This window comes from Callithrix jacchus, chromosome 9, assembly GCF_049354715.1.
Source record: "Callithrix jacchus isolate 240 chromosome 9, calJac240_pri, whole genome shotgun sequence".
Lineage (NCBI taxonomy): Eukaryota > Metazoa > Chordata > Mammalia > Primates > Cebidae > Callithrix > Callithrix jacchus.
Genome location: NC_133510.1, coordinates 65,000,074 through 65,013,656, shown reverse-complemented (window position 1 = coordinate 65,013,656; position 13,583 = coordinate 65,000,074). Strand labels below are relative to the sequence as shown.

General features: G+C 48.3%; 2 protein-coding genes across 9 annotated transcripts in view; both read left to right on the top strand.

The window, feature by feature from the left end:
* Positions 1–5,775, top strand: part of NCKAP1L (NCK associated protein 1 like) — a 43,375-nt gene extending 37,600 nt beyond the window's left edge. For all 3 annotated transcript variants that reach the window (XM_002752559.6, XM_078336493.1, XM_035256547.3), the window contains 2 exons: positions 707–796; positions 4,358–5,775. In XM_002752559.6, coding sequence (XP_002752605.1) covers positions 707–796; positions 4,358–4,489 — 222 coding nt within the window. In that variant the 3' untranslated portion in view covers positions 4,490–5,775. The remainder of the gene's footprint in view (positions 1–706; positions 797–4,357) is intronic.
* Positions 5,776–10,957: 5,182 nt separating this feature from the next.
* Positions 10,958–13,583, top strand: part of PDE1B (phosphodiesterase 1B) — a 30,757-nt gene continuing 28,131 nt past the window's right edge. The window contains exons 1-3 of one of the 6 annotated variants that reach the window (XM_035256537.3): positions 10,958–11,131; positions 11,222–11,347; positions 12,080–12,148. In XM_035256537.3, the coding sequence (XP_035112428.1) occupies positions 11,235–11,347; positions 12,080–12,148 (182 nt within the window). In that variant the 5' untranslated portion in view covers positions 10,958–11,131; positions 11,222–11,234. Of the gene's footprint in view, positions 11,132–11,221; positions 11,348–11,411; positions 11,564–11,697; positions 11,757–11,960; positions 12,044–12,079; positions 12,149–13,583 lie in introns of those variants that run through there. The other 5 variants (XM_078336495.1, XM_002752561.6, XM_035256540.3 and 2 more) reach the window with 5 other exon arrangements.

Here is a 13,583-nt window from a genome sequence, read left to right as displayed (position 1 = left end):
AAGTACATGTCATGGATCATAAGCTTTGTTGGAGTTTCTCTGTTTAAGCTGAGGCACCCAACCAGATAGACCTGGCTCTGAGCATCTTAAATGCAAAGAGGATTCACACCAGATCTCTAAGAAGGGGTGAGAAGGGAATCTCCCCACCCTTGCTTTCCCTTTTATCCTCTTTGTTTGCTAAATGCAGGTCACCTGGGCCTGGAATACAATGAATCATATTTCTTCTTCTTTGATCTGTGGGGCATTGGGGGTGATGGAGTTGACAGCCATTTGGGAGTTGACTGGAAAATACCAAGAGCACTGTGTCTGAATCACAGGCCCAGCTCTGCCTCTAGTCAGATGGGGAGTCAGCTGTAAAAAGCCTGATGACAGTGGTGTCTGGAGGCTGCCTAGGAAAAGAGAGGTTAATGTCCTGGCATATATCACCTGCCTTGGCTCTAGGTTGTTTCCCTGCCCCTCGCAATCTCTCCCCTAGCACTCCCTGGCAACCTGTTGTCTGCACTGAGAGTTCAATGAGATCCAGGCTGGCTTACAGGCAACATGTTTCTCTGACACGTAGGAGATTTGCCACTTTCCACCCTGAGTCTTCAGGAACATTCTAGCACTTCTTAACTCTCCTCCTTGATCTTTTCTTAACTTCCTGCAGCCTGAGGCTGTCTTATTCTGACCTCTATAAAAATCTGCTTTACAAATTCTTCCCTTACAGGTGGCCTCTGTCAGCCTCTTGCAGCTGGGCCAGGAGACTGACAAGCTAAAAACCAGAAATCGAGAATCCATTTCTCTGCTCATGCGCTTGGTATGTATCTTGTTTAAGTTGGTCTGAGAACAGGGAGCAGAAGGGCCAGAGGGAGACTCCTCTTTAGGGTCTTTGCATCCTTGTCATTGTCCTCCCCCAAAAGCATCTGGTTAACATTCTAAACTTGTCTATAATCCCAGAGTAGAGTCTTCAAGGACTTCTGCAAGGCAGGGCCTTCCTGGCCCCTAAGCTGGCTGGGCCCGTGTCCTGCCGTGTTCCGAGGCTGACCTGGTAGGGCAGCTGTGCCCCCTATTGGTAATTACCTGTCCAGTACATGTTTGGTTTCACTTGACAATTTCCTACCACTATATTTCTTGTCTTTAAGAGTCCTATGAAAAGAGCTGGATAACAAAGAGCTGAACTCAGAGGTTGAGGGGTGGGGGCTCAGAGGAAGGAAAGGATTTTAGCTAAAAAGCTGTAATAAGGCAGGGAGCCTGGTGGGCCATGAATTGGGCAGCTCCTGCTGTCTCTTCTCCTTGCTTCCCAAGCTGTGGGCTTCTCTCTACTCTGGCAGAAAGTTTTGGGAACTCTGACTCAGTTAACTTTAAAAGCTTTTTTCCTCGTGACCCTGTTTCCCTCTTCAACACTCTTACTCACTCTTTTGCTTTGATTCTCCAGGTTAGTAACACACTTAGATACTGACAGAAAGGGCTCCTGCCCTGGGTCCAGAGTTTAAAAGGACCTCCTTAGGCCTTCCTCTAGTAGAGTGTTCTGGGGCCCTCCTCTGGACAATGGGAACGAGGAGAGCCCGTGCCCTACTTTGAGGCCCACACAAGAGCTATCTGGGGCCCCAGAATAATTTGCTAAGCAGCTTCAGCCCACTTGTAGGGCCTGTGTTAAACTTCTTCGTACTGAGGTGGACCGTGCTGCTGGTGGACATGCTTCTATTGCCCAAGGGACGTATGGCTGGAGTCTAGATATGCAGATAAGGAAGTCTACGTGTGCACACAAAATCCCTCTAACTGAGGGTGGGAGGAGAAGGGGTCTGGGCTGGAAGCTTGTTTCTTCCCTTCACCTTGTTCTGGTACAAAACTTGGAGGAGTCCAGAAATTTTTAATTCAAACCTGGGCTTCCAAAGCACTACAAAGGTACATTGTGAAGGTTGAAAGATAGAATATACTAGTTTGTTAGCTTGATTTCATTAGTTATGTGGTATGTGGACCTCCATTTATATTCTTGTCCCAGACCCAGAAATGCTCGGGGATAGGGATTCCTGGGACTCCCTCCAGGTCTCCTTCTTGAAATACACAGGCACTGAGTGGTAGTTATGCCTTAGTTTCTCCAGCTAGAAAAAGGCCTAGGCTGGGCTGGTTAAGGGTTATGATAGAGAGGAGAATGGGCCTGGAGGTGGATGTATTTGTGTGGGATGTGTGTGGTGAGGCAGGAGGGCAGAGGATGTGGATGAGGGCAGAGGATGTGGATGAGGGCAGATGCCAGTGGTGGGCTATGTGGGCACAGTACATAGGGCAGTAGCATGGCCTTGGCAAGGCAATGAACCCTTCTGAGACTTTGGCTCTCTATCCATAAAAGTGGGTAATAATCCTTATGGTAGAGTGGTTAGAATTCATGAGCTATTATGTGTGAAAGTGATTAGCACATAGTAGATACCCAGCGAATGTGAGTTCCTGCTCTCTGCTGTTCATTTTAGGTTCTGGATGATCTTGGCATGACTTGATTTCCGTAGGTAGTTTTCACCCTTCAGGTTGGAGGTGATTCTGTATTACCCCCCACCCCGCCCCAGGCTTTCCTCCTTCTGTTTAGACTCCTTCCAACACTCCAAAATGTGGAAAGTGTTTGCCCCTTGTGGCCTTCCAATGAGGCCAACAGAGTGACAGGAACAGAGCTAGGATCAGGCACTTTTTGTTGGAGGGGAAACTAGAAGGACTTGCTGCTGCAAAGCAGTTTAAATGCAAATGTTTCCACAGAGAACCTGGAAATGACTGAAGGTGGAGGAGCTGTATTCTGAGTTAACTGGCTACTCTTGTAGCCTCAAATTCTGGCTAGCACTTCAGTCCCTGGGGTCTTTCTGTTTTGGCTGTCAAGCCTGGGCCATGCCCACCCCGCAGTGTTGCCAGTCTGTTCCTGGCACAGGTTTCCTGGGGAAAGACACGGCTCTTATAGAATCATGGAATCCTGGATGCCAGAAGCAGACCAGATCCTGGCAACTAGTCCAATACTTACAAGTCATAGATGAGGAAACTGAGGAATAGGGAGGGAAATCAAGGTCTCCCATAAATATATGGAGATTTGGGATGAGAACCCAAGTTTCTCGGCCATCACTCTAGGGCTGTTTTCACTCCCGTAAACTTCTGCCATTTGGGAGCCCTGTTATTTTCTTGTGCTTCATGGAGAATACAAAGTCTTGGGCCAGTGGATTCTCTTGAAGGCATCATTCATTTCCCTGTATCTGAAGGTAGCATCTTGGAGAAGACAGCTCATCTCTTTCCTGGCTTAGGGTTTGAAAGTCTTGCCTAGCAAGAATTTTTTGGTTATTTAGCCTGTGACCAGGGCCCCGGTTTGCCAGCAGACTTCCCTTCCTTCAGCCTGCAGTTTCTGCTCTTTTGCAGCTGTTGCATGTGCATGTGTTTGAGGATAGGAAGATCTCACACATTTTAAAACTTGAAAGGACTTCAGAGAGAGAGAGAGAGAGACATGTTAGAGTAGATATGGTAGATTCTCTTTCCTGAGTGAATTTTCAGGACTTGGAGTACCAGATACATTGTGGAGAACCCATCTGTGTGAATTGCCAGAGGATATGGGACACCTCTCCAGAGTGTGGTTTTTAGTCTCATTACCTCTTGGATAAGGAAAGCACTGAAGGAAATACACCCTGCTCCTTCCTCGGGGATGGGGACCCTCCAGTCCAGCACTAGGCTAATGCTGCTCTTCATGAACATGCCCTGTCCACCCCTCTCCCCATTTTCACCCTCATCCTAACTCTCATTCTTATCCAGACATCTTGATCTGTCTTCCTGCTTGGCTGTGGGGGCTGCTGGGATTACCACAGCACGCAGGCTTCTAATTAAACTAATTAATCATGCCTGCTCCTTTATGCAGCATCCTTACTGTTCCCCAAGCACTGTACTGAGAGAGGGAGGAGACTGAGGCCCAGCACAAGAGGACTCCTGCGAATTCCAGGCCCCTTTTCCTTGGCCCGCAGTGGTCTGTGTTTCTCTTGCTGCAAAGCATTGTAATTAGCACTTTTTAAATTCATCTTTACTTGCATCTGTATGCTGCCCACCCACATGTGATTTAGTATCCTGAATGGGAGAGAATGGGGTTTACTGCCACAGGGAAGAGGTTCTCTCCTGCCTTCTGCTTCTGTGCCCTTCACATAGTCCTGATGAGGGGGTCAGGGTCAACTATAATGGAGCCGAAGATGCCACATTGCCTTATTGGAGCCAAACCAGGTGAGGGAGGAAGAGGGGGGTGTGATTTGGAACCCTGTTCACTTGTAACTCTCAGGGCCTCAGAGAGCCTGGGAATAATGCAAAAAGGAACAGCGTATCAGAGACAAATGCTCTGCTTAAGGTTCTCATCTCTTGGCCCTATCTCTTCCAGGTGGTGGAGGAGTCATCTTTTCTTACCCTGGACATGCTGGAGTCCTGTTTCCCTTATGTCCTGCTTCGAAATGCCTATCGGGAGGTGTCCCGGGCCTTCCACCTAAACCGAGTGCCTGCCAGTACCCACTGAAGAGCCCTTTGGACCTTCCTCATCCCTTGCCATAGTGGAAGCTGTGGTCACTTTCTCAAGGGGTGGGGTCACTAAGGAGAGGGTCAGGAGCCAGAGCTGATGAACAGATCTGTGGAAGAATGATCCAGGGCTGAAAAATCGTAGAGCAGTGAGGCAGGCTGGAGGCATGGAGGATAGTTTGTGGAAAAAGTTAGGGTGTGGGGCCAGATGTGTGAATTTTACAATGAAAAAGGAGTAATGTACAAGTGTATTTTCTACCTTCTGGTGACTTGAGCTTGAGCTCTGACAGGCATGGGCCTCTCCGACCTTCATCACTATTCTTAGGATAATGCTGGCGGGCAGAGATGATCAATCATCATATTAAACCATAATGAGCGTATAATCCTCCCACTGGAGCTGCTGTTGTCTCCTGCACATTCATTAGGACCGTTGTCTTCTCTCTTCCTTTTTCAAATGTGTTCAGCAAACATTCAGCCTGCTCCTACTGCAGAGTACCAGCGAAGGAGCCCCTCTTTTCTTTTGTGGGGCTCTTCGGGGAGTCATTGGGTCTCTCCTTTGCCCCCAGCTTGACTGCATTTCCACTGGGGCAAGGAGGACATGCCCTTCAGAGATTTTCCCTGCCCACCTGCTCTACCGCATTGCGTGTAACAGGCTCTCTCATGCTTGAACCTGAGATGTTATCAATGCTTTGATATCTCCACAACCCACAGCAGAAGCTCAGTTAGTCTAGGCCAATTCTAGGTCACATGACAGTGTATTGGACCAGACTCAGGTGGGTTTTCCCTCCCATACAATTTGGGGGTACTCTGTCTTCTATTGGGAGGACTCATTTAACACCAAATCGTCTTGTCAGCCTGGTACTTACGTTGCTCCAGGCAGGGATTTCTCTTCTGGATCTTAAATTTCACAGACCTCATTAGGTTGTATAGCCCTGAGAGTGGGTATCCTTGAGGGAGTACAAGCTGTTTCAACTTAGCCCTTTTCTGCACTAATTAGAATTTCAAGTGTCACAGAGCCTGGGGCATTCAAGATAGCACTGAACTAGGTTTAGTTAACTCCTTGGCCGGAAATAGTGCCCCCCATGCATCACTTTTGTGTACCCAGTACCAGGGGGAGCTGAAGAAACAGATCATGTATGTCACAGGTCTAGAGTGGTTGGAATTGACAAATATAATTAACTAGTTGATTAATTAGGGTCTTGTCCATACTTTCATGATGAAAGGAAAACAACTGTTGGTGTTCAGCAAAAATCATTCAGCCTTCATTAAATCTATTTGATAGCTGTTTTGGGGTCTTGTACGTGTGTTTGCTTTTTATTTCTTGAGACCAAGGCTTAGTCAATACTTTCTTAACTTGGCACCCGTAATCAACATACAAATTTTTCTTAGCAACAATTGTCTGCTCTTTAGGATGGAGGCGATAGAGAATCTCACTTGGTGCATCAGCTAATCCTCCTTCCTTGCTATGGGAAGGACCTTATATTCTAAAGAATGATTCAGTAGCAGGCTTATGAGACTGAGAGTAAAGTTGATGAGGAAGAGAAGGCTCAGAAGTACCTGAACAACTACTCTATATGCTTATATTTTTCTGCTTGAGGGGATAGAGACCCCTCCTCCATCTGCATGTAGAACTGCTTAAGAGGAGCCTCCCAGAGGACAGCAAGACAAGGTGCTGCAGGGGGATGCAGCATAGACAGAATGCCTTTTTTTTTAAATTAAAAATTTTATTGAGATAGTAATCCATCTTCACTTGTAAGAAATAATACAGATAGGGCTGGACGAGGTGGCTCATGCCTGTAATCCCATCACTTTGTGAGGCTGAGGTGGGTGGATCATGAGGTCAAGAGATCGAGACTCTCCTGGCCAACATGATGAAATCCGTCTCTACTAAAAATACAAAAATTAGCTAGGCGTGGTGGTGGGTGCCTGTAGTCTCAGGTACTCAGGAGGCTGAGGCAGGACAATTGCTTGAACCCGGGAGTCAGAGGTTGCATTGAGCCGAGATGGCACCACTGCACTCCAGCCTAGGCAACAGAGGGAGACTCTGTCTCAACAATTAACAATAATAATAATAAAAAAGATATGGAACAGTTCCATCACCACAGGGATCTCTCATATTGCTCTTTTACAACCATGCCCACTTCCCCTCCTGAAACCCATCCCTAGCCCCTGGTAACACAGATACATTCTCTATTTCTAAAATTTTGTCATTTGGTATATCTTTTCATAAACATGTAATTATACACACGTTTCTCTACCACTTATACTTTTTCAAAGTGCTTTCGCATCCTTATAGCAATTCTGCAAAGTAGCCAGTGAGGGCTTTCCTATTTCAGGTCAGAAAACAGATTTAGAAATATTGAATGACTTAATGAAGGTCACATGTTTAGCAGTAGAACTAGAACTGGGACCCAAGTCTGCTGTTCAGTCCCAGACCTTTTCTACCTACCTGGTCTGACTCTGCACAAGGGAAGGCTTAGGTTTTAGAATCCAGAGACCTCACAAGGAGCAAATTGGAGAAGGTGAGGACATGATGGCCTTTACCACCTGAAGCAAAAAGTGAATGTCTGGGGGTGAACAGCATTTCAGGCAATTTGCTTCCTTTACCAGGAGGGTCTCTGTCCTCTTACAACCTGGGACACAATAAATGGTGAAATTCACTCACACGGTTGGAGGAAGAGTGTTCTTCCGGTCCTCCTCCCCACAGGGCCTCCTGCTTCTCTAAGTACCTGTCACCAAAGGAAATGAAGCTGAATCCTCCATCAGCCCCACAGCTCAATGAGTTGTCAGTAAGTTGTGTTCCAGGTTGTAAGTTTGCTTTACTTAGGCCCAAAGGAAATAAAGAATGGATGTCAGAAATTCTTACCCCAATTGTTTTGTCTTACAGGCACAGAGTGGCTTCTAGCATCAGCATTTTCATTAATGCAGTGTTTTCATTAAAATCTCCATTAACTTGTTTGCAGCAGTGAGATGGAATTATCCCTCCCACAAGGCCTGGGGCAAGATACTTGCAGAGGTGCTCCCTTTTGTTTGGACAGTAGAAATACTGTCTCCCCTGCCGTAGTGTTCAATCAGGTTGGCAGGTGGGCCAAATTCAAAGTGCAGAAGGGGCTGTGAGCCAGCCGGGTAGCTCACCCCTGTCATCTCAGCACTTTGGGAGGCAGGCGGATCGCTTGAACTCAGGAGTTTGAGACCAGCCTGGGCAACAAGATGCAACCCATCTCTGCAAAAATACAGAAAATTAGGTGGGTGTGGTGTCTGTTGCCTATAAACTCAGCACTTTGGGAGATGGAGGCCAGTAGGTCCCTTGAGCTCCGGAGTTTGAGACCAGCCTGGCCAACATGGCGAAACTTCGTCTCTACAAAAAAAATACAAAAATTAGCTGGGCAGAGTGGCTCTTGCCTGTAGTCCCAGCTACTTGGAAGGCTGAGGTGGGATGATTGCTTGCACCCAGGAGGCGGAAGTTGCAGTGAGCCAAGATGGTGCCATTGCACTCCAGTCCGGGTGACAGAGCGAGACCCTGTCTCCACAAAAAAAAAAAAAAAAAAAAGGAGGCAGAAGGTCCAGGGCCTGGCCAACAAGATGTTGCCCTGTAGCACTTTGCTTTGCAGGAAGGGAACAACTGTGGTGTGAGCACCAGGATCCAGGAGGGAAGGAGGTCCGAGCTAGAGACAAGGCTTCCTTAACCTTAGGTCCTCATGCTTATATCAGTTCTTCTCCAACAAAGTTTGACTTTGAGAAGAAGCTGGCACATGGCTGAAATGCACTCACGAGGTTGGGGGAAGAGTGTTCTTCCAGTCCTCCTCCCCACAGGGCCTCCTGCTTCTCCTAAGTACCTGTCATCAACGGAGATGAAGCTGAATCCCCCTTCAGCCCCCACACCTCAATGAGTTGTCAAGTACTCTCCCTCCCACTTGAATAGGAAGCGGGAGCAGCGGGCCAGGTTGCAGGTTGAGGAAGTCAGAAGTTAACTTGAGCTGAGTTTGCAGCTCTGGAGAGATTGAGGAGCAGACTTTTGTCTTGTCACTTTGGAAGGAGAGGATTGTGAGGCTGCCCCTTTAAATAGCATTCCTGTAGGAGGCAGATCACATCCATCCGTCACCTGCTGCCAAAGCATCATTTTTGGTCTCTATCAAACTCAAAGCTTGTTGGAAAGAATTGTGGGGTTAGGGGAGTGAGGAGGCAGAGGCTCCTAGGGGTAGGGGGCAGTTTAGAAGCTGACAAGGAGAGGAGTGAGGAGCCTGGGAAAGGTGGGGGTTGGGGACAAGAGGAAAAGACAAGGAGAGAATAGTTGTCTTTTGAGCCTCTGAATGGAAAAAGTATACCCTGTTCTTATCTCTTTAAAGATGCAGCAAGGTAGAAATGGGATTGTATTGCAACAAGAGGAATGAGGTTGAGACTAAGTACCAGGACTGGTGACTAAAGGAAGCGAAAGAGCCACAGAGTGGAAAAGGCTGGTAGACTTGGCTCGGGTTTTATCACTTACTCTCCGTGAGACCGTGTAATTTTTCTGGGTTAGTGTAGTTCTCATTTATTTTTATTTGTACTTTTTCCATCACACTGTGTTGTCTATGAAGTTTTCCCATTTATTAAATAAAGCGGATTAGAGTAGATGAACTCTAATGTATCTTTCATGAATAACTTCTTTCTGTCTCTCTCTCTTTCTCTTTTTTGTGAATTACACTTAAAATGAGCCAGGAGCAGGGGGTCTTGGGAGATCAGGATGTGCCCCCGTGTTCACAGGAAATGTTGAGAGATCTCTCTGGATGTACCTCTTGCCTCTTTCCTACCTATTCTAGTTTAAAGACCTGCCTAAATTTGGAAACTCCTTAGCTCTAATCCTAATTTACTAATTAGAACTCTATAGCACAATCCTAATTTGCAATTCTTTTGTAGTTTCCAGCTCATTTCATTTTCAGTTGATAAGGAGGAGATTGCTCCCAAATTTTCAGAAACGGACTGTGTAAGAGTGTGACTAGGGTCGCAGGGGCAGCTATTTCTTGGCTGGGTCTGTTCTTTTACTTATGTTCATTTATCTGTGTGTGTGCAAGAAGGGAGAAGGGGTCGTGTGCTAAAGGTAGATGGACAGAGGGTGTGAAGTCCCATTATTCTTTCCACTTCTTTCTCCATCTCTGACTCTGCCGTCTCTTTCTGCCTCTGTACTTTCCGGGAGCTGGTTCTGCTGATAATTCTGCTGGATCTAAATGCGGACCTAACTTGGCGATTCTTTCATGTTAGGAGTCTTAGCTGTGACAGTCCATCCTTTTCTTCACCTTCCATTTCACTTGTTTTCTCCTCCTTCGGCTGGGAATGGGGAGCCTCCACTCAGTATTTAGAACAGAGTAAATACCTTCTCCGGATCACTCCTCCTTCCAACCTCCAGAAGTTTTTGAAATTAAAATTCACATTCTGGGATCCTGGATTAGTGGCCTGTTTTGGATTCAGCAGTTAGTGATACATCTCCTCTTTCTGTTGACATAGGAGTTTCCCCAAGGCCAAAGCACGTGGTCATTAAGGGGGAGAACAATACTGAGAAGAGAGGTGGTTCCTGCAAGAGTCCCAGGTAGGACTCGGTTGGATGGAGGAGGCTTTACCCTTTTACAAGGTGTTGAGTTCAAATTCCAGTTCACTCCTTCCACAAATGTTATTAACCAGCCATGCTGTTTTGTGCTGGGTCTTTAGCTCCAGATTTCTTTCTCTGAAGACAGAACAGAAGAAATGAGCTGGAAGTGCTTCAGGAGGGGTTTTGACATCAGGAATGCTTTCCCGGCCATGTAGAGTTATTACATAGTCAAAGAAGATGTGGTGCTGCCTGCTCTGGAGAGCTTTAAACTTGGAAGAAACTCCTATCTGCTAGGCAGGCAGGCAGAGGCGCCATGGGGAAGGCCACGGTCTTGAGACAGGTGGGGAAGATCGATGGAGGGACCTGAGGCCAAGTGTGGGATGCCATCACAGCTCAGAGCACACCCTGAATTTTTCCAAGACAGGAGCACAAGTGGGGTCTGGTCTGACTGGGTTCTGAGTCCAGGTCTAGCAGGGAAAGATGTGTGCTTATCCCCTACCCCCCACTCACACATGGGACACGCAGGCAGCTAGGCACACGTGGATACATGGAACCACACACTCAAACACAGAAACTCAAAACACACGGAGAGAACCCACACAGCCACCCACACCGAAGTCCTGCCCGCCGCCTGCGCTGCGCTCTGTAAACACGCACTCACATCCACCCGCACAGGGCACACGCAGCCTCTCGTCCCTGGCGCCTGTGTGCGTGCGCTCGTCCTTGGGCGCTTCTGTCTGTGTGTGCCCCCGGCTTCCAATCGTTCCTTTGGGGGGGGGGGAGGAGTGGCTGCGAGGAGTGAGAGACTGGCGGGCAAGCTGAGGAGAAGGGAGGGAGAGCAGAGGGAGGGGGGGAACCCGGCCGGGGGAGGAGGAGAGAGGCGAGGAGGCGGCTCTGGCAGCGCGCGGCGGCGGCGGCGGCGGCAGCGGCAGCGGCAGCAGCAGCGGCGGCGCGGAGAGCTTGGACTGGGAGCCCAAAGCTCGGCTGGGCAGCGGGAGAGGAGGAGCCGCAGGAACTGCAGCTCTGCCAGCTTGGGCCGAGCCCAGAGACACCGGCCTGGCTGGTCCACGCCAGCCGCAGGTGGGAAGGGCCTGGGATGGGGGCGGGGGTGAGGGTCTTGGCTGGGGCTGAAGCTGAGCCGAGGTGCTGTCTCCTCCCTCTGTTCCGTAGAGCGTGGCTGAGCATGGAGCTGTCCCCCCGCAGTCCTCCGGAGATGCTGGAGGAGTCGGATTGCCCGTCACCCCTGGAGCTGAAGTCGGCCCCCAGCAAGAAGATGTGGATTAAGCTTCGGTCTCTGTAAGTCCCCGGCCCGGGAATGGGGGGAAGGGACCTTAGGGAGCCTGAGCGGGAGGAGGAGGGGGGATAACTGGAGCTGGGCTGTGGGCTGGTTCTCTCCAGCACACATGTTGGCAGGTGCGAGGAAACACGGCCCTGACATGCGTGGCCAGGCCACATGTGCAAGGCATGTGCGGAGCAAGCTGGCCAGTTGGAGCGGGCTTAGGAGTTTCAAAGGTAACCATGTGCCTGTGCCTGTGGACTCCTGGCTGACACACGCAGAGCGTTGAGGGGGCACAGTATATGCAGTGTGTCAGGGCTGCAGGAGGGCAGCAGAAGTGCCAGGCTGACTTACACGTATCCATGTGCAGAGTTGTGCAGATGTGGGCCACATGACATGTGTGTGCATGAGTGACCGCCGGTCGCAGAGGTATGTAGTGTGACTGCACACAGCTTTAGATCTACTGCATGGGAATACTTGTGCCAACCTGTGGGTCATATGTATCTCAGTTGGGATTGGTAGTTTCTGCCTCCTGCACAGGGAGTGGGGGTGGGGGATACCCTATGCCTGAGCTGCTCATCTCTTGGGGCCTGGAAACTCACTCTATATATTAATGATGAGGGTACCCTCCTGGAATCTGGAGCGGGGGCTGGAGCCCCCATCTGGAAGCTGAAGGAGGTGATGATGGTGAAGAAAGATTAATTGACTAAGGCAAGGTAACTGGCTTAATCAAAGCCTTTTTGTTTATCTAGGGTCTTCCAGGATCTCCAAGCACATTTGGGCATCTTTTCCTGTTGTTTCAGTACCACGACATTCGGGAGGTATAAACGGGGGAAGGACGAACTCAGGTGTCTCATACTCCAGTCCCAGGGGAGGAAACTTTCCCCCTGCTCCTTAGAAAAAAAGAGGATTGGGTCAAAGACAAGCCAGGCACCATGTTTGTCTCCCAGTCAGCTGCTGCCATTGGGAAATCTCCACAGTCTGTTGATTCTTAATCAGGCAACAAGAGAAGATGTCCCTCTCTCTGAGATGAATCCATGGCCCCAGGAACGAGGAAATAGATAGGAGACTATGGATGTTTAGAGAGGAAACACAGTAAACATAGCCTGAACCCATTTCCTCCCCAGTATTCTCCACAGTGAGCACTGAAGCTTTCTATTTCTGGATCTGGTAGAGGGAGCGATGAGGGTAGGGGATGGATAGATGCTTATGTTATATTGTTCTTTCAATACTTTACTGTGGTGATAAGATGACACCTTTCTATGGCAGGTGGGTCTGATTTATACACTAGCTACTTGGAGAGGCCTTAGGGAGAACTGAGGCGTAGTGGGCAACAAGGCTTGGAATCCAAATGTACTTCTCAGTCCCCCTCCTTGGCTGCCTCTGGCCAATCCAATTTGCTGGGCTCTATGAAGCGCAGCCTTGGAATGAGTTCTGGGATGAAGAAATGGAAAACCGGATTGAATTGATTTTTGTTGGGAGGAGCACTATGTGATTCTTTTTTTGGGAGGAGCACTGTGTGATTTTGATAGAATATGATGCTCTGTTAATGGTAAATGAGCTGGGGAAAGGGGCAGATAAGGAAATAGTTGAAAGGTAAAGAAGGGCCCCAGGTCCATAAATGGGAGAATTCAACACGTCTCAGGATGGCTCTCCTAGCACTAGTGGCTCATGATACTTACCTTGCCTCTATTCCAGGTAACAGAGCCCTGCAAAAGAGTGGATATTACTAGCTTCACTATCTCCCACACATTTCTAACCAAAACCCTTTCCCAAAAATGAATTGCTTTTTCTTCCTTTAGTGTGAGAAGTGCTCAATGGTGAGAGAAGAGGATTCCCAGAAGGAGGCATGAAACCTGGGAAGAGAGGGGAATAGAGGCAGCCATTCCTCCAGAGTGCCTTAGCTGAGATGTCCTTACATGAGATTAGGGTGGACGAGGAATCCTATTCTTATTGATTAGATCATTCTGGTCTTCACTCACTTCAGCAGTCTGGTCCTTAAGAATGCTAGCTTTGTACAATAAATTAGCAAGGAAAAAATAAAGCTAGATACATGTAATGTAACTTGCCCAAAAAAGTATAATCTCCTGATTATTAATGGGCAGGAATAGATTCCCAGTTGCACGTCCTCAAAGCAGAGAAAGACGTTGATATCAAGGTAGATCCCAACTTGATCAATGTTGATGGCTTACTGGATTTTGCCTTTTGGGGAGGCTCAATTAGATAAAGGGAAATAAAAGTGTTTAGGGCTTTGCT